At 39.2% G+C, this 26,721-nt stretch overlaps 1 protein-coding gene across 3 annotated transcripts in view; it reads right to left on the bottom strand.

The window, feature by feature from the left end:
• The window catches only part of LOC109983188 (contactin-4), a 163,479-nt gene that overhangs the window by 42,150 nt on the left and 94,608 nt on the right, over positions 1-26,721 (bottom strand). For all 3 annotated transcript variants that reach the window (XM_065955320.1, XM_065955322.1, XM_065955321.1), the window contains exons 6-11: positions 26,072-26,275; positions 20,842-20,944; positions 19,547-19,731; positions 11,123-11,262; positions 5,593-5,722; positions 4,619-4,769 (exon numbers count right to left, since the gene is read on the bottom strand). In XM_065955320.1, coding sequence (XP_065811392.1) covers positions 4,619-4,769; positions 5,593-5,722; positions 11,123-11,262; positions 19,547-19,731; positions 20,842-20,944; positions 26,072-26,275 — 913 coding nt within the window. The remainder of the gene's footprint in view (positions 1-4,618; positions 4,770-5,592; positions 5,723-11,122; positions 11,263-19,546; positions 19,732-20,841; positions 20,945-26,071; positions 26,276-26,721) is intronic.

Here is a 26,721-nt window from a genome sequence, read left to right as displayed (position 1 = left end):
TGATGTCACTCTATCTCATTTCTACTTCTGGCCTGGTTACTACTTCTTTGCAGTTGTGGTTGAATATTGTTGACATATTTTTTTTTACTTCTTTATCTATACATTTATCTATATTTTAAGACTTACTTTGAAACTAACCTTCATCTTCCCCATCAAAGTAAACATATTTACAAGTGCAATTACTGCCTAATCCAAGACAGAATCCTAGAATCTGTCTTTTTATGACTTGTGTCTTAGAATCTTTTTTTTTTTTTTTCGCATTGCCTGGATAAGCCTGACATTTTAGATTTTCCTTGCCAGTATTAGCAACATGAAATTAGTGTCCATATGACAATAAAGATCTTAAATCTCTGCATGTTTTTAGGCTGCCCTCAATGGCTGACACGGCCCACTTACATACTCATCAGCAAGACCTGCTCTGCTCTGCGCGCTCAGCTGCTTTGTTCCAGCTGATGTCATCTAAACCTTGTCCCTGCAGGGTTGTCTGGGGTAGATAAGACACCCCCCCCAATCCCCTCCACTGGTCTCCTGCAGGAAAAAAGCGGGGCTGCTGCTATGAAGATGGATTACCCAGCTGGTGACACTAGTTCTCTCTGCCGAAGCCACGGTGGAGTGCTAACGCAATTAAGGCAATTAATCTTCAACAAAAAGGGTTCACAGCTACCTCTTATGATTATGCACCTTTTTACACAGGTGCATAACCAGGCCTGCTCGAACACGCACACATTCACAGGCTGCATAAGTGTCAAACGAATTTATTTTATCTTGGTTTAACATATGCAACCATATCATGAAATAATAAATAGACAACAAATACAGCCCTTGTACTTGTCACACAGCTGTTGTTGAAAATTGTTGTTTTCCATCATTAGCAGTTTACTTATTTGCAATAGTGGCCTGGTTTCATTGAAGCCTTGTGATTTTCAAAACAACCAGCAAAATAAGACACAGAACTGTAGTCTATACCTAATGGCAGGACAACTGTTATCAGGCAGCAACTATTCTAATGATTACCACAATGGATGCTGAACATTCCTATTATGTGGCATACATCATCGTGTGAAATGTATGTGTGTATGTCACAGATAAAGAAAAAGGATGGATAATAGGGACGGAATTAAAAAGGAGTTTTGGCCAGCACAAGGCTTGGACATTCTCTGTAAACAGCTAGCACAATACTGGCAGACAAGACGGTCTGTCATTATTGCAAAACATTTCAATTTAATGTTATGCAGCTGGGTCTGATGAATTTTAATATCAAATTTGTGCTTATTTCTTCTTCATGTTGGAGCAGTGGCAGAGGTGGTCCGAGCCAAATATCAATTATAAAGTGCAAGTTAACACATACTTCTGATCATCAAACAGACCTTTAAAGATAACAGAGTTAGGACTTTATCTACTAATGGTTCAATTGTATGATTCTCCTAACAACAAATTGAACTTAATGTCTGCACAGAATACATCTTGGAGCTACACCTGTAACAAAACGATGTCCTTTATTTTATTGCTAATGATATTTCATGTATTGTATATATGTATCTTTTATTCATCTCATCAGTTGATCATTATATGGTGTAAAGTTAGAAATACATCAGGGACAAAGACAAAGCATGCACTGATATAATTTTAGGAAAAACAAAGCAGCACAAAGCCTCTCTTTAACACTGGGACAGACGATGCCTTTTCATTTATCACTACAAGCGGACATCAATGCATGTCACACCAAAGACAAATGTGAAATCAATCTTAACTATGAATTCAAATCAACAGAAACAAATGGCCCAGGTGCCTGATAGGTTGAAGCGCGTGATGGAGGTGGCACAGGGCGAGTGAAGGGCACCAGTAGCGAAACCACTATGCAAATTCCCTCCACTTTGTTTGACAAGCAACAACACTGCTTTGTATATATGCAAAGCCTGGCAAGACACTGTGCACACAGCCCTGCTGTCAGAGCACAGTCATGCAAGAGTGGTGACACCCAATGGATGACCCCTGTCTGCGAGGAGGCTACTGGGCCAGACTTCACACTTCATTTAGACAGACACACACAAACACTGACAAAAGTTATCACATGCAGCACACACAGCATCTCAGGGGTCAAACGTGGCAGGACGCTGAGATTGCCGGCTGTTCCTCAGAAAACTCATCAGAAGTTGATGAGGGTTTTTTTTTCTCCAGTCTTTATCATCCCTGCTGAGGTGAAAAGTACTTGATTAGCACTTTGAATTCTCTCAGTGGCCGATCTGTTCGGCCAGCACTAAAGAGCTGGAGATAAAACACTGCAAACCTCATTAACCATTACTCAGTTAGGCTTCATGCTGCTTTTTCTCTTAGCTGGTCTGTGAGTGTCCTCACCACATCTAAGGACCGCATCAAAATCTCTCCACGGACCGGCAGCAATAAAATATGCCACAGTGACGGGAGCCTTTTGGGTACCTTTGATTCAGCACTTTTGAATTTCGAAAAGTTCTCAGTTCCCTGGCTGTTGGAGTAAAAAAAAAAAAATGATCATAAAAATCTTGCAGTCCATTAAAAATGTAATAATCTGCTATGTTGTGAAAGTCCAGTAAGTGAACTAATTCTAAAATGGAATATTACAAGAAAAAAGGGGTCATATTTTATTTCGACGAGGTACAATAGAGAGAAAACAGGAATGGAAAGGTCCGCAGGTGCACTTGAACCTTGGGACTATTACGTGTACTTCAGCACCATAAAGCCCTTTACAGAAAGGAACCCACTAAATTGAACTACTTTGTAACTTGTTAAGTTGTGGTCAAATATTTGCCGAAGTGTCAACCAGCTTTTCCACCGACCGCTGCTCTCCTTTGACAACAAGGCACGATGGCTGCATTGAAGGGTACACAGTGTTCTTGTCAGTCTGAAGATGGCCCAAGAAATGAAGTGAATATATGACGTAATATAAGTTGCCTAAGGCCTGTTGCAATGCCAGTTTATATAAATGTGTAGGGAAAACAATAACTCTCTTGGCATTATCTTTTTTTTTTTTTAAAGCATAACTTGTGTGAGTGTACGGGGCTTTGTATGTAAAATGGTAAATGGACTTAAGCTTGTTTAGTGCTTTTGTAGTCTTCTGACTACTCAAAGCGCTTTTACACCGCAGGTAACACCTACACATTCACACACTGATGGCAGAGGTTTCTATGTAAAGGGACCTTCAGAAGTAACTAATCCCATTCATATACATTCTCACGCCACCAACAAAGAAGCGGGAGCAACTTGGGGTTAAGTGTCTCACTCGAGGACACAGGGGTTAGGGGACGACCGACTCTACCAAGTGAGCCGTGTGGTAACATCATTACTCTAGTAACATTTACTACACGTATACCAGTCAAAAACTGTTTTAGGCTGCAATATTTTAACTCAGTTAGAGTAACATGTGTAAACAACCTTCAGGGTTCATTTAACTGAATGAACTTAGTACGAAAATAATTCACAGTACACTTCTACAGCCACGGCTTCAGCTTTATTCAACATACACACATTTGCACAGCTGGATTACAGCTACAACAACTGCTTTATGGCAGCTACGGTAACTCTCAAGTGACATACAACACCAAAAGCCAAATCATAACAAACATAGCTGTCTGTTTCACAGCCGTGTCAGAAAGAGTGATTTCTGTAAATTTTGTCGAAAAGATGACAATATCATGCAGTGCAATGTTATCATATCATAATGCGTTGGACTGTTGGAACCCTCCCCCCTTTTTCACACCGCATGAACTATGAACTCTTTTAGTTCCCAGAACCCCGCTCAGAGGAACCTTTTAGCTCCTGCTTCAGAGTAGGTACCTTTGTGGTGCGAATACATACAGAAAAAAGAGGGCTTAAAGCACAAGGAGAAAGACAGCGAAGACAACGGGCAGTCTTGCATCATATTATTCACTAGGCGTGTTAGCACACGTCTATGTAACGATACAAGACTGCAGAAGATTAGCCTGCTAATAACAAAAATAGGGACTGGAGATATGCTCCTATTAACTTTAATGGAAGGGGAAGGCTTCCACAAGCTGATGGAATTTGTCGAGATTGGGTACAAGTCACCATCACGGCGAACAACACATATGAGCTGATTTGCAAAGTGTCAACAAAGTGGCTGTTACTACACACTAGTGGACAGCTCTCACCTCCGAGTCATGAAACCATCACTTGTCAATACCACAGAAAAACAAAGGTTTTTTTTAGAAAAACATATAATAAGCAAGTAATCGAGTACGCATTCATAAGGTAAGGTAATGCGAGTACTCAAATATTTAAATGAGTGTAAATGTCCATCCCTAACATAGGTGTCTCCTTCCTTTTTAATATATGTTTTACTGCTTAGTTTGTGGATTTGAATAATGGAGATAGTGAAAAATGGGTCACTCTTGTCATTGGAGAAAACCTAAATTGAATGTTAAATATTCAGAAATGACAAGACGTTACATCTGGAAGGTAAGAGTGCTTTTTAGCATAACGTGATTGAATTAATCCACATGAAAAACCCTCCAGGTGTCTGTACCTGGTTGAGAGTAATGAGACCACATGTAAGGTGAAGTCCAGCTCTCGTCAACAGCGGGGTAAAATAGGAAAGCAAAAATGCGTAAGTGTTGTGTTATACCTGTTAGTTTCTCGGAGTGGTTCGCTGCCCTTCCGCCACGAGACCACACCCCAAGGCGACATCTTAGGCTTGCACTCGACAAGCACGTCTCCTCCCACCTTCACAAGCGTCTGGCTCCTCAGTTGGTTGTGAGAGAAATCTGGGGCAACAGCTGAGACAAGAGCAGAATATTAAAGCTGCTGTTTGTAAAAGCCTCACATCTCTTTTCCTCCAAATGATCTCTGATTATTTTTCAGATACTAATGTATAACTGATATTATTAACAGTATTTGCATGAGATGACAAATGTGCATTTATGCCATCGATAACTTTAAATCAAAAGATTATTATCTTAACTGAATATTAACAGATTATTTATTGTGAGAAATGCTGAACAGTCATACCAACATTTGATGAAGAAGTGGGTTAAAGATTCCCTTTTTTATTTTCAGTAGAAGAAGAAATGTGTTGTTTAGCTGTCACCAGTGATCATTTCCTCATATTACTTCTCCTCGCTATAAAGTGCACACACTTTTTGTTGCCCTTTTCAAAAGCTGTGAAACTGTCAGATACTGTCTCTTACAGCCCTTTCACAATCTCCACCTTGAGTCTGATCAGTAAATTCTCTTGTGTGGAGTAACTTGCTCAGGCTGAATTGGAGGATGAATAGTGAATGAGAGCTGCTTCCAGCCCCAAGTGGAGAGTGACAGGCCTGACGTGGCAGATGGGCGAGGCTGGTGAACAGAGCAGCTCTGGCATTCATCACTGTCAGTCGGACGCATTCATCCTATAATTGATGCTTTTCAATTAGTGGCCGATGAGAGAGAGGCCGGAGGTCATCCGGCATAATTGAGCAGCGAAAGAAGACAAAGCAAAACCTGACAACAAATACGGACAAATAGCGCAAGTCCTCCATGCAAACACACATACTGTATGCACGCATGCATGAAAGGGCACATCAACCCACACACGCTCACACCAAGCTAGTGCCTTACCTATTACTCGGAGTTCCGCATTGGAGTAGACCTCAGCGTGCTTATTTCCAGCCACACACTGGTACATTCCCGTGTCGGTCAGGGTCAGACGACTGATTGACAACGCTCCATTGGCCACTTGTATCCGTTCCTTTGGACATAGAGACACATGCCTTTAATATGCCTTATTCCCAGTGGTTATCTGCAGAAAAACAGCCCACTAGTGGGCTTATGAATTATGGTGTGGAAGTGACAGACATGGCAATAAATCTAGGTTTTCATCACTAATGGAGGGAAAGGCTTGGGTGGATCGAGGCAGGCTAGCAGAAAATGACCCTAATCAATCTGCATGTTTATGAGAGGGAAATAAAACCATGGCCTATTTATATCTCTGACTGCACCACAGGGTCTGTTTCTCCTTCAGAAGCAGGAGGAATGAGAGGAAGGGATATCATAACATCTGAGGAATAATGTGTAATGTGAAAATTGCTTTTCTGGTAAGTGTGTTACATACATACTAAGCGCTTTGTGCATGGTCAAGCCGTACCTCCTCTTCATCTGATCAGACTATTATGGTCACGGTCCTGTGGGAGATATCTGGCCTGTCATTAAAACTAAGATCCATTTCAGGACAGCTGGGCCTGATGAGCCAAAAACTCAGTTGAACCAGTGCATCAGTTCGACATTTATCCACCAACACAGGTTTATCTCTCTGAACTTGGGTACTCGCTCAACCCCTTAACTACAGCATTAAATCCTCCAGCAGTTTTCATACATCTCTATGCAGCTGTGTCAGGTTCCACCTCCTCATGCCCTTCATCTCCCGTGTTTTCCTCTGGCTCACCCTTAATGTCATTACAGCCCATTTCCGTAGGGGTTTTTGAGCGGCCTGAACCCCAGTCACGGGGGATTAAGGTACTGTCACATGAAAAGAGAGGCTGTCCTCACTGAAAGATCAGAAACTAATCCTGTGTTTGAGCAGGTTGTGTCTGAATTTCCATAACGTTCAGCAGCTCCGGATGTACAGGGGCGACTATCCCTGATGGCAAGGGAGGAAAATGGTGGCGTATATCAGTCCGTGCAGGGAAAGCACTCTTGGTTTACAGCTGCTATTAATTAAGCATGACGTTCCTCTCAAATCAGCAGTTTTTCATGCAGGGACCTGGGGGAACCATCTGTACACCTTCTGCTCAAAGAAAATGATTGGCAATGTCATTTGCCAAAAACACTTGGTTGATTGGTTCGATATAAAGCAGCAAAAATAAGTAAAAGAATGATTGGCATACAGGCAAAAAAAAAGAAATACTTTTATGGTTCAGAAAGTGAGCTCCTTGGGTCTAATTGCCACCTATAGCTTTGTTCCTTAGATTGCCTAATTAAGAAAGCCTTCATAAAAATGATGTTTAAAGTTTTACGGCGAAAAAAATGCAAACCATCAATCCATGACTGTGGTTACACTTTTATTCTTTCTCTTCTTTGCACAAACTTATTTGGAATAAAAAAAAAAGAAGAAGCAACAAATAAGCATGAAATTGGTCGGACAGGTCTATTTCACTGCCGTTCATCTCAACAGGGAATTAGTGCTCACCATAATATACATATAGACATGAACAAAGCTCAACAGTGGGTTTGGACTATAATGTAAAATAATGGCTCTGATCTGAGCCTGAGTTCTCAATGGAGCTTGAATGAACAGGACACAGAAAAAAAAACATCTTTCCTGTCCTGCACAGGGATTACATCAACTATACTTGAAATTCAAAGGCTTTCAGGTTATTTCAAACAGGGAAAACCTCAGTTCAAGTACACTTTTGTTAGCTGTTTGTACAGTACAGTGGTCCCAACCTCCTCTAAATGGACCAAATCCTGTTTTACGGTGGAGTTTCCCCTTAATTGCGTAGCCACTTAATCCTGCAGCTATTGTCAATAAAAAAAAGAGAGAGTGAGGTCCTTTAGCTGAAAACAGCTCTAGGAGGGCTTTCCAATAAACCACCGCTGTTTTGAAATAGGGCAGTAATAAAAAGCATTACCAGGAGAGAAGAAAAAAAACAGGAGTCTGGTAGTCTGTAAGAGCTGAATGTGAAAGAGTCCTACTTGTGGAACACAACACCGTATCCAACAAAGAGCTCGATACTTGTAGAACCAGTCTGAGAGGCACTATTATTAGAGTGAAACACTGGAAATAGTTGAGGTTCTTTAATATTTCAAATGACTGACATTGAATAATTGAATGCACATATAGTCAGCTACATACGTCAGGATCAGGGGTTAAATTGGGCCCGGGCAGTCACAGGCTCAGCCCCAGCACAGAGGGGCTACAACAGGATGGGCATGTCAATCATCAACATTGGAACAGGATGGGATTGGATTAAGTGCAGTGGACCTTGAGACTATCAGTCCCCACTGCATCATACAACTATCAGGTTAGAAAGGCACGGACCAAACACAGTTACAAAGATTGTGATCATCCCGGGAGGAGAGCCAGGATAAGAGAAAAGGTAGCACAGCTCAGACCTAAAAGAACTCGGTAAGAGAGATCTGTGGTCATCCAACTTTAATGATGCACCACTCTGCCTCCTCCACCTTCATCATCATAAAAAATGATGTACATAATAACAGTTAAAAGTATTTCCTGATGTTGAACGTTTCCAAGCAATTAACTGCTTAATTTGTTTTTTAATGTGTAGATACATTCAGTGATAGCCTCTTAATAGTGCTGCCTATGAATAGCAACAGTGTTCTTGACTATTCCTTTAGAATAAATCACATTTTGAAGGTTATTTGAAAAAAGGAGAAAGTTGAGCATCTTGGTATTTGAGGGGAAATGTGTAGGAGCAGTAAATGAGAACTTGGAAGACTGCTGGAAGGGAAATGATTTTACATATTTCACCAAAAATTAACAGTGTTTATGCTGCTGACCTCCTGCAGTAAGACCTCCACTTCACAACTGCTAAAGTTTCTTCTCCGTTAGAAACTTTGGTGCTCTGCAGACACAGTTTTCAGCGCTCCGTCAGGCATCTCCACAACCTTGTTTTTTTTTTCTACCAGCATGCAAGTATGTGTGCCTGCAGGGCTCTGCACTCTGCCCTTTTATGGGCACTAGTGGGCGGTTACCTATGCTAAATAGGACGCTAAATAGCATGATCTTTTAACTTAAGAACATTAGTAGACGGAACGGCTTCTCAAGAAAAAACATACTCAACTTCTTGGACATTGGTGATAGAGGCCCAACGTCTTTAGAACAGTCCACCTTACTCTGATTTACCGGGACTATTAGAGCTATGGATGTTGAACAGTGTAAAGGTTGGCAATGTTCTACACTTAAAGTCAAATAAGGAGACACATATATGTGTACCAAGGGCAACCGGATAAGACAGAACAGCCTCCAAAACACAACAAATCCCAATTTAACCCCTGATCATGCCCTCAGGTATCTCCTGAAATGCCTTCTCCACTCCTCTACAGATATGACACATACATTCTTGTTATTTTCACCCATTAATTGCTCTTTTCTGCTCGAAGTTACTAAACTTTGAGGTACATTTTAAAAAGGTCTAAATTGATTCACTGTAATGAGTGACAACAAATTGTGCATCCTCCCCCCACTTCTCCTTACATCATTGACCTTTCCCTCTTCCACCCATTACGCCGCTGTGGTTAATGGTGGCATTTCAAACAATGTAACACCTTGGCTGAATAATCCATTTACCTATGCGACTGGAATGTATTCATATATTATGCCTATGTTAGAGGAATTATGCTGCATGAATATCAACATGTTAATTGTAACCTTGAATCTCCCAGTCATTGCGTTGAATCAAGAAGGCTCTTTTCTTTTTCAGCTGTATTTTTTTGAAAGTATTAAGTTTCAGAATGAATTAAGAAGGCAGTAGAAGGAAGGTTACATTAACTATTAAAATAATCTGATGATGCTGTATGCACTACAAATTGCCTGAAGAAATCCCCAAATATTCAATGTTTATTCGAAAGGACCTTATAAGAGAAAGACAAATCTGTTTTTCACATACAAAAACAGTCTTTAAAAAAGCACAAGGGTTTTGTTCCCATATAAAAGGCTTTGATAAAATGTGAGCCACTGGCTAAACAGATTGTTGATCATTCTTCCCTAATTTCAAGCCAAATTTGTTTATTATGAGAAAGAGGCTTTGTGATGCAGAGTGTTGCCTCTGGTAAAATACCAACAGGCTGTGTTCATTGCAATGACATGTATAACATTCCAGCACTGATCGATATCCTCTGGTGTTTTCGTTGCCTTTTTTGCATAATGAAGGGAATTAACATAATGCCTGTTTATTTATCAGGTGCAAGCTGTGCTTGAGATCCCAATCAATCTTTTCCAAACAACCTTGGCAAAGGATACAATATTAAAAATCCAATTTGATGAAGGGGAATTAAAGCTTATTTTTTGCAAATGCTCCCAACAGTGTTTGGGTTTTAAAGATATTAGGGAGGGAATCACCAGAGGCCCCACGATACGATATCATCACGATACTCGAGTCACGATTTGATATTATTGCGATTTTAAACATTTTCCATATGCTGAGAATTGCGATACAATATATTGCAATTTAACTTTTTTAACTGCATATTATGTCCACAAAATTAAACTAAATGAGGAACTGGTATGTCAAATAAGAAAACAATCTCAGTCTATTCATCTCACTTTAGTCTTTTTATGTCTACACATTGGGAGTCAAGCCCACAGACTGACCAACAATGTGCTCAAAGTCAAACCCTGTAAAAGACTGCATGCACCTCCCAATCTGAGTAGTAGTTCTGAGTTAGTATTTCAGTGTAACCAAACCTGGACGTTAATTTTTAACAGTGCAACTTTTTCCAAATGAATTGTGCAACCCCTTCAGTAATTAACAAAAATAAAAAGCATATTTGTTATTAATATAATAAAAATATTAATAATTGGCTGCCATGAGACGATATATTATTGCCAAACAAAATATCGTGATTCTATGCTGTATCGATTTTTTACCTCACCGCTATTAGATATACAAGTAGGCAGGTTGTTGGCTCATCTCTCATCATTGCATCCATGATGGAAAAGCACTGGAGTCAGGAGGGTTTATTAAAGTAGGATATGCAATCGTTTTACATGGATTCTTACTTTTAGTCTTTGGTGGCAGAGGACTAATAACTTGACATGTAGAATGAAGATTTAGCAGAAGATGAGAGTAGTTCTTCACCGTGATTCCCAGACTAGCATAAAATACTTGGCTTGTTTACTGTTATGTCTCTTAGAACAGGAACATTTTGTGGATGAATAACGATATTTGCTTCCGAGGAGGCCTTGTATTATAATGAAGTCAGGCCATAATCCATCAGTCAGTTAAGCTCAAACCACCAGCAAGAGATACAGTTTTAAAAAAATACAGTGTGTTTTTTCCCCACATTCTTGATTCAGCGACAACAACTATCCAACAAACAGCTCTAGCAGTAAGTCTGTGGAATCCTTGAAAGTACAACGTTATCTTCAATTCTGAGGACATGCTAGCACATGGCATAACACTGATCTCACCTCTGTAGACTCCAGGTTCTCTCCATTTTTCATCCACCTGTAAGAAGGCTTCGGCTTCCCTGTGGCTTTGCACTCCCACACCAGCGAGTCATCAATAAGCTTCTGGACATCTTGCGGTTTCTCAATGAGATGAGGAGGTGCTGCAAAGATTGAATATGTGCAAGTTAACAGAAGTTGTTGACATACAAATTGTGATACATGGAAAAAAACACACGACAATAAGAAATATTAAATTGACAAGGGGTTGATTTCCCCCATTATGACTTCCCTGTTCATATGTGATTTAGTAGTTATAATCAATGTACAGTTATGTTACCTTAAATTATTTCCATTTGCTCACAGCTGTTAAACTTAATGAGAAGTGTGTGGACATGTTTGTACCCTGGCTTTCACCCACTGACTGTGTAGAAGTGGATGTAGACACCACAATGCCAATGACTGGAATACTGTTAGCTTAAGTCCAGCATAATTGTCATGGCCATATGTGTTTTTTGAGAGCCAAAGAGACCATATTTGGAAGTAAGAAAATGATGGAACTGGAGTGGTTCGAGGGGTTCATGAATGCCAAGTTATCAAAGCTGTTCAGTCTACGTCCAACAATATTTTATTAGTTGTTTTTAACAGTGAAGTGTTTCCAAGGCAAGCCAATGAAAGGAAAGCGTATTTATAAAGCACATTTCAGCAACAAGGCAACTCAAATGTCTTCACACAAGGCATCAAAAACATCCAGACAAAACAGAAACAGAGACATATACCATTGAAAAATCACTTAAACAAACTATTTACAATTATAGAGCAGATTAAATCTGAAAATATGTTAAAATAAATAAACAGACAAAGTAGGAAAATGGCAAGAATTGTTTATAATAATTAATTAAAATTAAATTTATTGAAATAAAATAAGAAAAATAAAGTAAATTGAAAAAATTACAGTGCAGTTATATTTTACAATAAAATAAATGTATTAAATTTGTTGAATGAAAGGTAGCTGTAAACAGGTGTGTCTTCAAACTCGATTTATAAGAGCTGAGAGTTTCAGCAGACCTGCAGTTTTCTGGGCGTTTGTTCCAGATATAAGGAGCATAGAAACTGAACGCTGCTTCTCCGTGTTTGGTTCTGAGTCTGGGGACAGAAAGCAGACCTGTCCCAGACGACCTGAGCGGTCTGGATGGTTCGTATTTGATCAGGAGGTCACTGATGTATTTTGGCCCTAAACCATTCAGCGCTTTATAAACCAGCAGCAGTATTATAAAATCTATTCTCTGACAGACTGGGAGCCAGTGTAAGGACCTCAGAACTGGACTGATGTGATCCACTTTCTTGGTCTTGGTGAGGACTCTAGCAGCAGCGTTCTGGATCAGCTGCAGTTTTCTGATTGATGTTTTAGGCAGACCTGTAAAGACACTGTTGCATTAATCAAGACGACTGGAGATAAAAGCATGGACAAGTTTTTCCAGGTCCTGCTGGGACATAAGTCCTCTGATTCTTGGCTGACTCTGTAATTGTCTTTATGTGGCTTTTAGGTCTGAGTCCATCACTACACCCAGATTTCTTGCCTGGTCTGTGGTTTTCAATTTAACTGAAGCTGCGTACTGACTCTTAGTCTCTCCTCCTTTGCTCCAAAATCAGTGACCTCCAAAGAGAAGGTTGATGTTTCTGTTGGTATCTGACCAAAGTTAGTTATTCATAAATATTCCAAAAGTAAATTTGCTGTGCTGATGACTCTCACACACTTTAAACAAACAACCAGCCATTTGAACTTATAGCAACCTTCTCAACTCTGTGGCAACTGGTCCTCTCGTCCAGAAAAGGCCGGTAAAAATCTACAAATAAAGTGATGAATGTTAAACACACACGACTCACTATATAGTGCAATAAACAGTGAATAGGCCATTCTGTAGTGGTACTGGATTCTGAGTGGGAATTGTCATACCCTATATAGTTCACTCATTGTATCCCACAATGAATTGTGAAAAGTATGGCTGGTCACTATCCAAGCAATATAGAACATCATGCATTGCAGTTCAAAGATTTTGGCGAGTGGGAAGTGGCTTTTGACTCGACTGCCCTTAGACGGGGGAAATGAGCTACCGGCATGAAAAAGGAACACGTAAACAACAAAAGTTCATATTTCTGGGCAATTTTTACTAAAATCTAGAAGCTGTCTTGATAAAGAGTAAACGATTTTCAAGGGAGTACGGTTAGTTTGTCATAATGATGATGACAGGAACGAAACCATCGTCTGTTAGAACAAATCTGAGTTTTGGTGCGAAAATAGGTTCCATGATTAAAAATTCAGTATTTCATAGTAGTATATTTATTATTTTTACCCTTTTAGGCCATTATTTACCAACATTATTGCTCCTTAACTGGCTTTAAGCAGCTCGTATTAGTAATGCGACAGCAATAACGTCACTGCCGGTGTCCAGAATAATGATTGATTCTGTCGAATGAGTGCAATATATAATCCACTACATATAACTCCCGACTGTGTGAGTAGGGAGTGGGGAATGAGTGTGTGATTTCAGACAAAACCTCAATGAGTGAACAAGTCTGATTTGGGAGACGGCGTGGAGCCCCATATAGATCAAACAAACACTGGATTTTCAAGCTGGAAAAAGCGTCACTTGTGAAACCAAAAGTCAGTACAGACTTATTTGAACTTATGCGGGTATAGTCCCTTATTGAGGATATGTTTGTCAAGTAAAAATGAGTAGGGGAATTGTTGCTTGCTGTTGATAGGAGAATTAATTTAGGAAAAGCTGCTGTGGTTTCTGTACGAGTGTGGGAACAAAAAAACCTATTTTGAAAAATGGTTTGGATGACTTCAACTACTTCTGTCATCCTTTGGGTCCTCGTGAGCCTCAGAGGAGACAGCAGGCTGGTAAAGATTGAAGAAACCATTTGTGATTGATGACATTTAATATAGATGACATTTAAACTGATCTGAGGTATAGGTATCTTTTGAAATTATTCATATATAACAATCTATTTGGTTTGATAGCAGCTTCCACTTTGAATTCCAGATTGCTTCAACTTAAAGGCCCTTAACTCCACCACAGGTGTAAGTGAACCGACCATGATTAGACCTCGTCTCAGGAATATGTGGGCGGGGACTAGTCCATTTGACTGACAGCTCCTCTATCCTGTTAAATTTATAGAACCTATGGCAGGAGGACCTGATGACCTGTTATACTTGCTTAGAATTTATTACATCATAAATTCTCAACATAGCTCCACCTATTTTTTAACCTGTCTGGGTCTGAAATCATTCCTCACTCCCTACTCCATGTCCCTATATAATCTGTAGTGGACTATATAGCAACAATAAAAACAATTTGGATACAACTCCGGCCACTGATGATGAAGTCATTGCTGTTGCACAATTAAAACGTGCAGCTTCACGCCAGCCAAGGACCGATAATAACAGTTAACGTCTAACGTCTAATTCATCTATCGTATTTTAACAAAAAAAAAAATCAAATTTTATCAATACATATAAAGTTCTGACATTTTCATACATAAGGAAAAATACTTTTTTTTGTTTTTTATGTCATTTATTCCTGCTCACAGACTCCAGACCTGTGTATGTCATCATTATTAGGAAATCCAAAAGCTGTATTGAAACGTTTTTTTAGATTTCGTTATAAATGCTTCCAAATGTCAACGTTTTTGTGTTTCTGTGTCCTGTTGTGACGCTGATCGCTTTTCTTGTCCATCTCAGGGCAGTCAAATGCAATTTTCTGCTCGTAAAACTGCAACGGCAATGCGTGATGGTATATATTGCTTGGATATTGCCCGTCGGTTGTCCACTACTTTTCACAATGCATTGTGGGATACAATGAGTGGACAATATAGGGTATGAAAATGCTCACTCACACTGCAGACACCACTACTAAATACTCAGTATAAAGTGCAAGTGTGTGATTTCAGACACATTCCTCGTCTTATCAGTCAGAGTAATTAAAACCACCTGTGTGGGTGTTCAGAGGCTTTAAGGCCTTATTACTCAGGTTCCTCGTTTTTTTTTTCTCCAAGTTTCTAAGTGATCTTCTAGTCAAGTAAACGTGACGAAAACCTGATCCATATACATTAGTGAAGCTTCTGGTGCCATAAAACCTCTCCATTCAATACGATCTGGGTAAATTATGGCATAATTATACAAGAGTTGAATTGATTCTCGCTGTGTCACGGGAGTAACTCAAGGCTAGTTAATGATTAAGCCTAAAAAAAGGAAACAGGATGTAAAATTAGATTTGTAAAAGCCGTGGTTTAGAAATGCTCTGTACATTCAGGATGATGTGCAGGTCATGCTTCTATCATCCTATATCACACAAGGCCAGTGGCAAGACAAGAGTAATGGCTGACTGCACTTTTCCATTCCACAGAACTCACCTACTGACACTCTCAAGGACTGACCTTTGTAGAGGCTTTCCAGTGACAGTACCGATCCGGCTCTAATTGGCCTCCGCCGTACAGTATTTCTTCTTCTTCGAGTTAAGCAGGAAACTCAATAGATGTATCCCAAAACCATCTCTGAAGATTATATCTAAAGTATGCACTTAGTGTGTGAGCTGGACTGTGTGCCTGTGGGTGTTCAGAAACACTGCATGTAGACGGGTAAAGAGAGGAACGATTTAGAGACCAGAGGGGGTTTCTGTGTAGTCTTGGGAGTTTATGTCTCAGTCCAGTACAGAGTTACAGTCAAATCCTCCCACTATCAAAGCCATGTCTTTGAATCCGTGGATCATGTTTTGTACTATTGGCCACAAAGATCTCTTCGGGTAGCCGAGACTGCGGCACAACTTGGCTGAGGTCATTAACATTTGACATGTGTGGAGGCTGAGCTGTTGCCATCCATACAAAGGGTTACATTCCCTCCTGCTGTTATTTATCCTGCAATTGAAAAGACACATTTATTATCGCACATCTGTGCTTACCTTATCTTTTTTTTCCTCTTACTAACATGTTACAAAACTATCTTCATTCATAATGTTTTTTTTTTTAACTCCATCTCCACACTTTAAGAGCACATTGTGGCATTTGGATTGATCTGTTAGGAAGATTGCATACAGATCAATTATGAAAATGCACTATTTAGCAGCACATTCATTCATGCCATGATAATCCTCCATGAGAGCCAGACTGGCTGCCACACCCACTGCACCTTCCAGAACTGCATTGTTGTTGTTGTTGGGTTTTCTCCCTACTGTCAGGGTCCCTCAGTCTATCCCTCTCCAGCCGCTAACGTATCGACTCTCAGTCAACACTCACCAAATGAAAGCAGTCAGCCCATCTTTGGCTGCAGCGGGCAAAACCCCCCACACAATCAGAACACACGTCAAGTGGCTAAAGCAAGGGGAAAGACGGGGATTTGCCTTATCAGTGAAATCACTGTGAGATAATAATGCAGCAGAGAGTCTGCAGAAACACAAACATGAAAACAACAGGGTAACTAGCCTTTCAAAGCGTTGCATTTACTTCCCCTTGGAGTCATATCAATGTCAACAAGGGAGCAAAATGCCCATTTTCTTGTCCAAGTGCTTCTTTTAAAGACGGAAAATTAAACACAAAAACTTGCCGCTGGCTTGAGCTGTTAAAAGCAAGTTGGCTTAACATCGCCTATTAAAGAGTTATTTTTTTGCACAAAGATATAATGATTCTAATATTTTACCCTGAGCCAGAAACAAAACAAAATATCTCCAGCCTGAATGCACTTTATGAATTCATTCTGAATAACTACATTAAAACCGTCAAGACAAAAATAAGTGGTAGGAAAAAAAGTTGAATACACCATTAAAAAATAAGAATAAAGAAAACCACCACGTGTTTTTGCATCGTTGGACATTAACACTGACTTTTAAAGTGTGACACTGTTAACAATGACCACTGTGCCACACCTTTAAGTAACACTTTCATTTCTTCCTGCTCAACACAAAGCCCAGCACTCTTTGCCCTGTAGCTTGCTTGGATGCACAAGAGATACCTTTATTGATTCCCCCATTGGCTTACACTGCTGACGAATGTCTCAAAGGCTTAATTCAAAGAGAGTTCAAAACAAGATTACTGATTTTTATCACCTGCCAGCAGACAGCAGACGAGAGGGACCGAGTGAGAGAGAGAGAGATGGAAAAAAAAGAGACACAGAAGGAGAGAGAAGGGGAGAGACTGACAAAACACATCAAAAGTGAGAGCAGCCACATTTCAAAAGGACAAATCAAGCCTGGTGGTCACAGTGTGCTCTTGGGCTGTTAAAGTGAATGAGGATTGGGGCTTCCAGGGCTGTTGTAAATAATGGCAAATTGTTTAATGCCCCAAATGAGTTACGTTTGACAGCTGACGGTCATGACTTGAAGGCAAGTAAACCAGGAGGGAGAAAACAGAGAGATGGAGGAAAATTTTGCGATTGTACCTAGAGAGAGAGAGAGAGAGATGGAGAGTTCACCGCCTGGAAAACTCGCACGGAAAGTAATTGTAACGGTCTATTTTAATCTTTAGTCAATATAAAAACTAAGAATTTATGTAAAGCTATAGTACTAAACATAAAGATCAGTGTGTGTTAATCTTCATGCTCTAATCTTTTTCACGGTAATATTTACAAGATGACCCAAAACCCAAAAAGACTATAATAGTTTTAATATGCAAATGAGACAAATGAGCATAACTATTAGGGGAGCAGAAATGCAAAATTTTCTTTAATCGATTACTCTTCTCATCGTTGAAGCGAGTACTCGAGTAATCGTTTTGTAGTTCTTTTTTTTCTGTGATTCTTTTCCCCCACGGGAGGCCCCGCCCCCAACTATGACGTGATGCCGACTGTATCTACTGATTAATTTGAATCTTCGGGATTTTAATAATTGTTAGTAATAGGCCTTTGTATTAACGTTCAAATATGAAATTTCTTACTTCAACAGACACTTCCGTTTTGTAGTTATTAAAAGATTTTCAAATAATCACCTAAAATTCCAAAATATAGGAAAACATCGTGTTATGCTGCTCTGTCCTGGATGATCAAACGTCATTGGTTTTGAGTAAAGCGGTAATCGCAAAGTGAAAGTCCTTCTTTTTCTGTGGACTAAAAAGACAATTTGAACTGAACTTTTGTAGATCATAATGCATATTTCTTTTGTTCGGGACTTTTTGTTCATTGTGAATTCATAGGGGGGTTAATTAAATATAACGGGATATTTGTGTTAGGGTAGCAGCGTACGGATCACGGTTCTGTTTGAGTGTGCTCCTTTTTTTCCTGTTTTGAATTAGGCCTATCCTAGAACCCACAATGCAACAAGAAACATTTCCAAAAATGTGGACGACAAAACGATTATCGATTACATTTTTAATTATTATTTAATGAACCCCTAATAAGTATTATCAACAGACTAAATAATGAACAAAGCCACCAAGACACCACCCATCGGTTGATTTACTCTGCAAAAAAAGCCTTGAGTTTGACAATTTGGGGACCGCCATGTTGGTTTTCTGTAAAAAGAAGGTCAAATGTTTTGAGGGGAGGGTGCAATAAGGGGTCGGAAAATAGCAAATGATCAAAGCTGAACAGTCAAGACCTGTTGCTAATTAAATAAAATCAACGGGAAATGAACCAGAATTAGCAGTGATCCTTGTTTATTTATATTTATAATATTGCCTTCATTGGATGGGCCAGCTGAAGAGAGGGAGGAAATGTTGGGAGAAGAGAGAGTGGGGGATGAGGTCTGATTTTAATCCACGGTCACTGTGACGAGGACTCATAGCCTACGCACATGTAGCACGTGACATAACGGTAATAGATCATTTCACTGAATAAATCAACACATTCTTTAAAAAGCAAACCATTACTGTACTGTTGCACGATTAGAAAAGTCCTTACCTGTCAATTTGTAAGCGTATATTACTTTTGAGGAGTGGATTTTTCCACTACAGTGGCTCGAGATATCCTGATGTCTACTATCTGACTCCAAAAGGTGAGAGTCTGTGACAATGAGTGGATTTTTCTAACCCCCTTTCCCTCGATCCAGATGCTGCTGTGCAGATTATGTCCCTGACATATGTGCCACTGCTCTATGTATAGTACATTTAACGGCTTTGATCTCCAGTCAAGTTGGATGTCAATCATGATGCCATCTGGTGAAACCCAATACAAGGCTCTCCAACAAGGTCGTATCCAAGGGCTCAGCCTCATCCGCATCATTCCTTTAATCTGGATCAAAATATTAGAGGCATCATGGCTGACAGCCTTTAATCATTTTGATGTGCTGTTAAAACGAGCCCCTCCTTGTGTGTGCCACACGAGCCCCTGCTGCTCGCTGCTGACTGCTTTATAAGACCGGTGGTGTCTGCCGGTGCTGCCTCTCACTCTGCTCTGAGCAGCTCTGACAGTTGCGGTGCAGCCCTGGTCAAATATGCATGCATGTCAGGATCACCTACCGTAGAAATAGAGCTTTCCTTTCACTGTGTTCATTCCCCTGGAGTTTTCGGCCACACACTCGTACATGCCGGCATCCTCCTGCTGGAAGTATGGGATTTCCAAGACGCCACTGGCTTTCCTCATGTCCACTTTCCTCGGGAAGGGTACGCCGTCCACTCTTCTCCAGTTTATAGATGGTACAGGGCTGTGAGAGGAGAAATGGAGAAGATGTAAGTTATAGTTCTTTAATTTAAGGAAAAGCAGGCCACAAGCTCTGATTCTGAAAAGAGTCAACTCCAAGGGGCGCTGATAGCCTATAGCTATTATGACGCGCCCCCCATGTGTTGAGGCTATAGTCCTTTCTTTGCAGCGACCGTGGGTTCGAATCCCGTCCTCTGCTATTTGCTTGCATGTCATCCCCCACTCTCTCCTCCATTCATTTCCTGTCTCTCTTCAACAATCCTAATAAAGGCAAAAATTGGCCCTCCTCCCCAGAAGATAATAGTCTTTCCATTCTTGTAAACTAATAATCAGTCATTTCTTTGCTGTAAAAAAACTACAAACTATATCATAGATTTTAGCTGTACATTTGTTTTGCGGGAAAAAAAAACTATTCACTTTCAGAACATTAATGAAACATACTAGTCTTGGAAAATGACAGAACTGAATAAAAGATTAGCTCAAGAAAAATACCACAATTCCAACCATGATTGTTAAAACTGCCAACCTTAGTTTCGAGTAAAAATTGTGAAATTATTTTTTAAAAGCCAAGGTGTACCTATTATCTATTACTTATTCACTTAAAGTCCCTTAGATTTTGGATTTATTTAATGTCTATGATTTTCTACTATTTGTCAGATTAGCAGCAGGAAGAAAAAGATTGTCCTGAAATGATTTTCCTCAATATTTGACGTGAAAGAAGAGTAAGGAGCTTAACACTTAAAGCTGAAATTCAAAAATCTCTCTTATGGCAAGACTACGTTGTATTAAACATATTATTTTTTTGTGTATATTTAAGGTTATTTTCAAGTATACATTTAAAGGGAATTGTCCCCTGCAAAAATCACTCCGTAGAGCCTCAGCACATGAAATTTAACTGTTGTCTTTTCTCACTTCAGGTAATAACTTAGTCCTGTATTCTGGGCTGCAGAACACAAAACATTACATTTCAAGATGTGCAGCCTGGCTTGAAACACAGTAGGATTGCAGCAAAGTGGTGAAACACATCAAGAAAAATATCCCAGCGCTCTGCTTGTGATATTTTTCTTTCATATTCTAGTGAGCATGCTGAGCCTGACAAAGAGAGGGGGCTTACTTTCCCAGAGCGAAGCATTCCAGCTTTACAGTGGATCCTTTGGCAACATGAACAACCTCGGGAAACTGAACTTCAATCTTTGGCTCATATTCACCCATCACACCTGAAAGAGAAATGCAAATGAGCATCAGCCTTAGTGTAAAAACAAAAAAAGAAAAAAAAAGAAAAAAAGTTTAAGTTTGGATTTGAAAGTCAAACTAAACAACTTAGACACAAGAAACATATGAAAGGGCAAGTTGTGGGTTCTGCTGCTGCTGCACAGCTTTCCAAAAGTCCTTTTTTCATGTAAAGCTCTTTTTTTCTGTAAGCTGAAATGTTTTTCGACTTTCAACACTGTGAAACATGCTCTCCTCCCAGTGCGCTCACAGAAGGCTCTCCCACTGAAAGGAACAAGGAAGAGAAGCCAAAAGCGAGTTTTCCAGTTGGTAGCAAAACTCTGATGAGGAATGAAGAAAAAAAAAAACATGTTTGAGCATTCATAGACATTTGAGCCTTAACATCCAGATGAGATTCATCTTATTGTAGTGCAAACAGCTATGAACCAGAAAATGGGCAGAGACTATCCCCCCGGGTGCCGCCGCTGTGTCTACAAAATATCCCGTTCACTGTCGTTGGTGCCACACTGGTATATACAAATATTGCAGATGTGCATGCTTAAAATCTCTGGGTAAAAGGAGGAGGCAGAAACATGGGCTCTCCCATTCTATATTTAGGAGAGACTGATTTATAAATGAAGAATCGGTTGCTTTTAAGGTTGGAAAAGCACAGCGGTTTAAATGGCATTAAGGGGAATTATATCAACGAATTTTGTAATTCGGTGCACTTTCATTTCATCTAGCTGTGTGCCAATTCTGGGTGCAAAACATGGTATTTGAAAGCTGCTCTCATTTCCCACTGTCACAATAGGTTTCGCCCATTGCTGTAATTCAGAGCTGTGTTGCACAAATAGCTCTTGAGATGGAGGAAACAGGCCAATTTCATCTTGCTGATTTGGTGAGGCATGTGTTATCAGGATGGCTCTCTGACTGACTGTGAGAGCTAATTCAGATCCTTATCACAACTGCCTCATACTGGAATGTAACCACAGCACTATCACCCATTTTAAGCAGACAGCTGAAAGTGGACCGGTAATTGTCTCATACCGTAACCTTTTGTAAGGGACACCTGTTAAATGTGCCTGTTTGCACCCCCCCCCCCCCCCCTGTCTAAGCCCACATGGATGGGCAGGGCTGATGTTTCACTGCGAGACCCATTGCCTTGGTCTAACAAGGTATAATGGCAGAAGGAGGGAAGGAAGGAAGGAGGGGGAGATAAGAGTGTCGCTTGGGGTATAAAAGGATTCCTAAAATTACACAGACCAACAGAATTCTGTCTCTTGATCCAAGAAGTAATGAAATTAAATATCAGAACTAATTTCCCCAGAATAAAATATCGCAAACCACTTCATTAAAATGACTCTTTCTAATGACTAAAGTAACCCATTTTTCTTTTTCTAACAGTTTATTCAGAATTACTTTTACACGTAATATACGACCCACGATTTGCACCTGAATAAAACCTGGGGAATTATTGTCTTTGATCTCGATCCTATGTGAATTCACTTCGTCCGTAATATGCAAAGATAAAATTCTACCAGAAATGGACTCCAAAGTTTGATAAAACCAAAGGTCATAAAAATAGTCCCCTCAGGCACCTTGATGATTAGGTGTTGAATTTTATTATTATCCTATTTTTTTCAAGGTTTTAGTTTTCTCTAGACTTTGTTGGTACATGTATTCCTTGGAATTGAGTAGGCTATGTCGACATTTATAAATGGTAGTTTTGTTTTTGAATTAAGTGTTTTGTTTTGTTTTAATTAATGCTTTGTGAAAGAGGGGCAGCTATTATAAGATGAGTCGTCTTTCGGCTCCTTTTCATTAAAAATTTGAGATTTTATGTTTTTTTTTTTTTTCTTAACTTTATTGTTTGTTTGAATGAAATAAATAAAATAAATAAAATAAATAAAATAAATAAAATTAATAAAATTAATAAAATTAATAAAATTAGTGACAGAATGACAGAATTCTGGTTTTATATTCAGGGTGCTCATGCGTTACACAGCGTAAAGACTTATTCACTGAAGCTGGCTCAAATCTATCAGAGAAGCACGATCTTGAAATGTGATTATGTCTGATGACAGTAGACAGTCAAATAATGTTTAAAGAAAAAGTTGAAGGTTGATTTTATTTTACATTTATATTAGTTAACATATATATATTTCACTCAACAAAACACAAAAGGTCACTCATTTTCAGGAAAAAGTTTCCATTTTCAGTTTGGCTGCTAAAAGTAACACATTTTTTCAACATTGTGTCAAATTACATCACAAGAAGGACTCTTGATCGCTTAGCTCAGTGCAGATGTAGGTCTTTCTGAGTCTGAGGGGTTGTCTCGGGTTGTGTTTCCAGTTTTGAGTGTACACTTCATTTTATGATTTGTTCGGGAGGTTCAATATTGTGTTTGTGCCTGTTTCACAAATACTACTTTCGATTTCACTGTTTCTCTCGCAGGAAAAGGATTGTAGCTAGCTCCGTGCCTCGGTGCGCTTTGTGCAGTTAAAGGGATGGGACTTCGTTTAGTATTGGTCACAAACAAAGCTGGACATAAGCACCCATCAGAAGCGGGTGTTAATGTACATGAATTGAATTAATGAATTAATATTTTCTTCCATTTCAGTCACAAAACCAGCATTAAGACTAATGTCAAACATAACCGGAATCAGTGGGACTCCCCTTTGTTACATCACTTCCTGTTGTCTGTTTATAATGCAGAAGTCACACAAATGACTCCAGGAGTCCCTGTATTGTGATCAATCATAAATTTCATTGAAAATATTCTTTCCAAGTTATTTTCCTACAGTTTGACACTCCGAGGTCTCCAACCTGAAAGTTACCCTTTAACGATTTTACAAGAAGATCAACTAGTGAAGCACTGAGCACACATAACAAGAGGTTTCTCAGTTTTCTCTTTTTTGGCTTCTTGTTTTTTTTTTGTTTTCCATCTCAAAAGTAAGTGTGAACATTATTACAAGATAATTCGCTTTATAATGTCATAATACATTTACTGACAAGGGCGAGAGCTCTTCAACAGTGATAAAAGAAAGCTGGAATATGCTGGAAATTCAGAACTGATGAAAATTAATAACAAAAAAAAAACAAGCAAACACATCAGAGGAAGATGCTGCAAATAAACAAACGTGCTGAACATGCTGCAGAAAGCCTGAACAAATGTATGCCCAGCTGTTGTGCAAACACAGTCCATAAACTATGCAACGTCAAAGGCACGCATAAACACGGGGATTTCTTCTTTTTCTTCATAAACCAGAGGATTGTAACTGAAAAACACTTCTCATGCAATGGAAGTGCTCCATTTCTTCATAGGAAGCTACAAATCCAACATTAGCTTTATTTTTCTAAAAAAAAACAAAAAAAAAAAAACAGGGACAAAGACTGTCTCTTTAACGTTTAGGCCAATGCAGGTGATTTGCCCTTTCCAGGTTTAAGGTTATTAGAAAAATAAACTCTAAGGTTAATTGTTGTTGTAATACTTATTTTGGTAACACGGGGATGAATACTAACTAAATACTAAATACTAAATCAGTGGTTCCTAACCTTTTCTATTTTAAGTCCCTCTTCAGCACATGCATGTAAGAAAAGCTGAGCCCCTCAGGGCCCATGTGGAAACAAAAGTGTTACATTGCTGTCAAAATTAACATAAATATATATAGTTTTCAACAAGAATTGTTTTCATTCAAGTCTTTACCATTGATTAATGTCTCTTTTCTGGTATAAGCTTGATATTTTTTTGTTTAACCTCCAGAACAGGCCTGAACGCAGCAGTTTTAACCAATAGACCTATTTATAAAAAAAATCCATCAAGTGTACTACTAGGATTTAAGTTAATATGTGCAAATCTAATTTTGACAAGCTGAGAACAGAAAGAGCCACGCACCCCCCTCTGAGATCATTGGCCAGTGATACACAGGTTGGGATCCAAAGCTCTAAATTGTATTAAAACCACTCATGTTTTGTGTTTGTGTGTTTAAATGTCTCTTCCTCTAAAAACAAGGTGCACAATGTAAGCCTGTATTAATAGATCAGGATTTAACTTACAAATGTCAAACCCCATTTCTGGGGATTAAAATACAGCATTAACAATTAAGAGCTCATAATCTTCAGTTACAAGGCCTCTTGGTGTGTTTTTTTTTTCTTTTTTTTTGTACAGCAGATCAGCTGAACTTAATTAGAAGGGGAAATAACTGACTTAAATGTCAAAATATACATTTCTGGTGAAAATAACATTTAGCTTCATATATCTTGTACTGCATTACATTGGGTAAAGAGCATTCTTCTGGGACAGAAGCTACAATTAGATTACTTGCTGACAATGACCTTTCCTCTGGAGTGCCTTGATAAGGCCAGCCTAAAGCATCAGATCCACATGATAAAGGACATGCTGGAATTAGCAAAGAAAGAGATAATTAACCTTTGAATTCATCTGCATTCCTTAAAGCCACTTCTCCTACACTCAGGTACGAACAGAGCAAAAACATTTTTTTTTTTTGTTGTACATCAGTCATTTTTGTTGTTAGAACTGTGACATTAACCAACCATTTGAATCCAGCTCAGGGCTAACAGTGCACATGTTCGAGCTGATTTAAGTGTGATGAACAAAGTGAGGGAAACACATTCCAAAGACATGTTGAAAGTGACAAGATGACATTTTTGGTTTGCAGGAATTAAAACAGCGCATAATAATGAGCCAAGAGATTTTCACAATGCACCACAAGGTGATTGGATTGCACTTTTGGGTATCGTTGTTTTTTTCACAGTTGTCTATGTCATTGCATGCCAACTTATTTGCCTGAGTGTTATTTTATGTAGAGATCATCCATCTGCAAAATTCATCTCAACTTCAAAAATGTACAATATATCACCTATTATTGAAAATATACACATTTAAATGACAATTTTGGATATTCACAACTTTGGAAATAACAAACACAACATAAATATCCCAAAGAACAAATGGTCTAGTTCTCTAATTCTCCTTATGAACACATTTTGTGTTTTAAGGCACCACAGCTCACTTATAGAACGTAACAATGTTTCATTGTGAAAATCCATAGATTAAGAGGCAACATCTTGCATCATATAAGTGGGTTAGTGAAGTTAGCGTGGCCAGGACTTACCATCACTGCGGAGCACGAGTGGAGTGGGTGGACCCTGGACTCGGGTCTTTGTGACAGTGTTGGTCACCACACAGGTGTAGTTGCCAACATCTGAGGGCTCCACTTTGGCTATATACAGATTCCCTGTCTCCTGTGAGATGAAGCGACGTGTATCCTGCTTCACAAACGTTGGGTACTCATTAAAGATCCAGGAGAATACGAGCTCTGTGGACACAGAAGAGAAAGACAGTTCTCAACATGAATCAAGTCATAATGAATGGTTTGTTTGAAGCAGGGGGAAACGGTGGGGGGACCTGAGGTATTTGAGCTATTTTATACATTTTTCTTTACCTTCCTGAAGGCAGTTAACATGGTAACAGGCGTGGTACTGAGCAATGTTATATGGTTGTATCAAGCGCCTTAAAAATGGATAAATCTGAGAGGTTTCAAACAAATGTTGTGATTCAAAATCCCTTAAAAGTACACATCTTCAGTTATATCTGCATACCCAACAAGAGATTCCAGAAACATCGTATGTGTTGCCACAGCTACAGATTCAACACTCAAAATGTTGGAATCAGCAACATAGTTCATTTCTATCCAACAATAGCAATGGCTCTACTTTACCATACGGACATTAAATATTGAATGGAAAGGGTCCACTTATTGCT

The sequence above is a fragment of the Labrus bergylta genome, chromosome 5, assembly GCF_963930695.1.
Source record: "Labrus bergylta chromosome 5, fLabBer1.1, whole genome shotgun sequence".
Lineage (NCBI taxonomy): Eukaryota > Metazoa > Chordata > Actinopteri > Labriformes > Labridae > Labrus > Labrus bergylta.
This window is presented reverse-complemented; position numbering and strand designations above follow the sequence as displayed.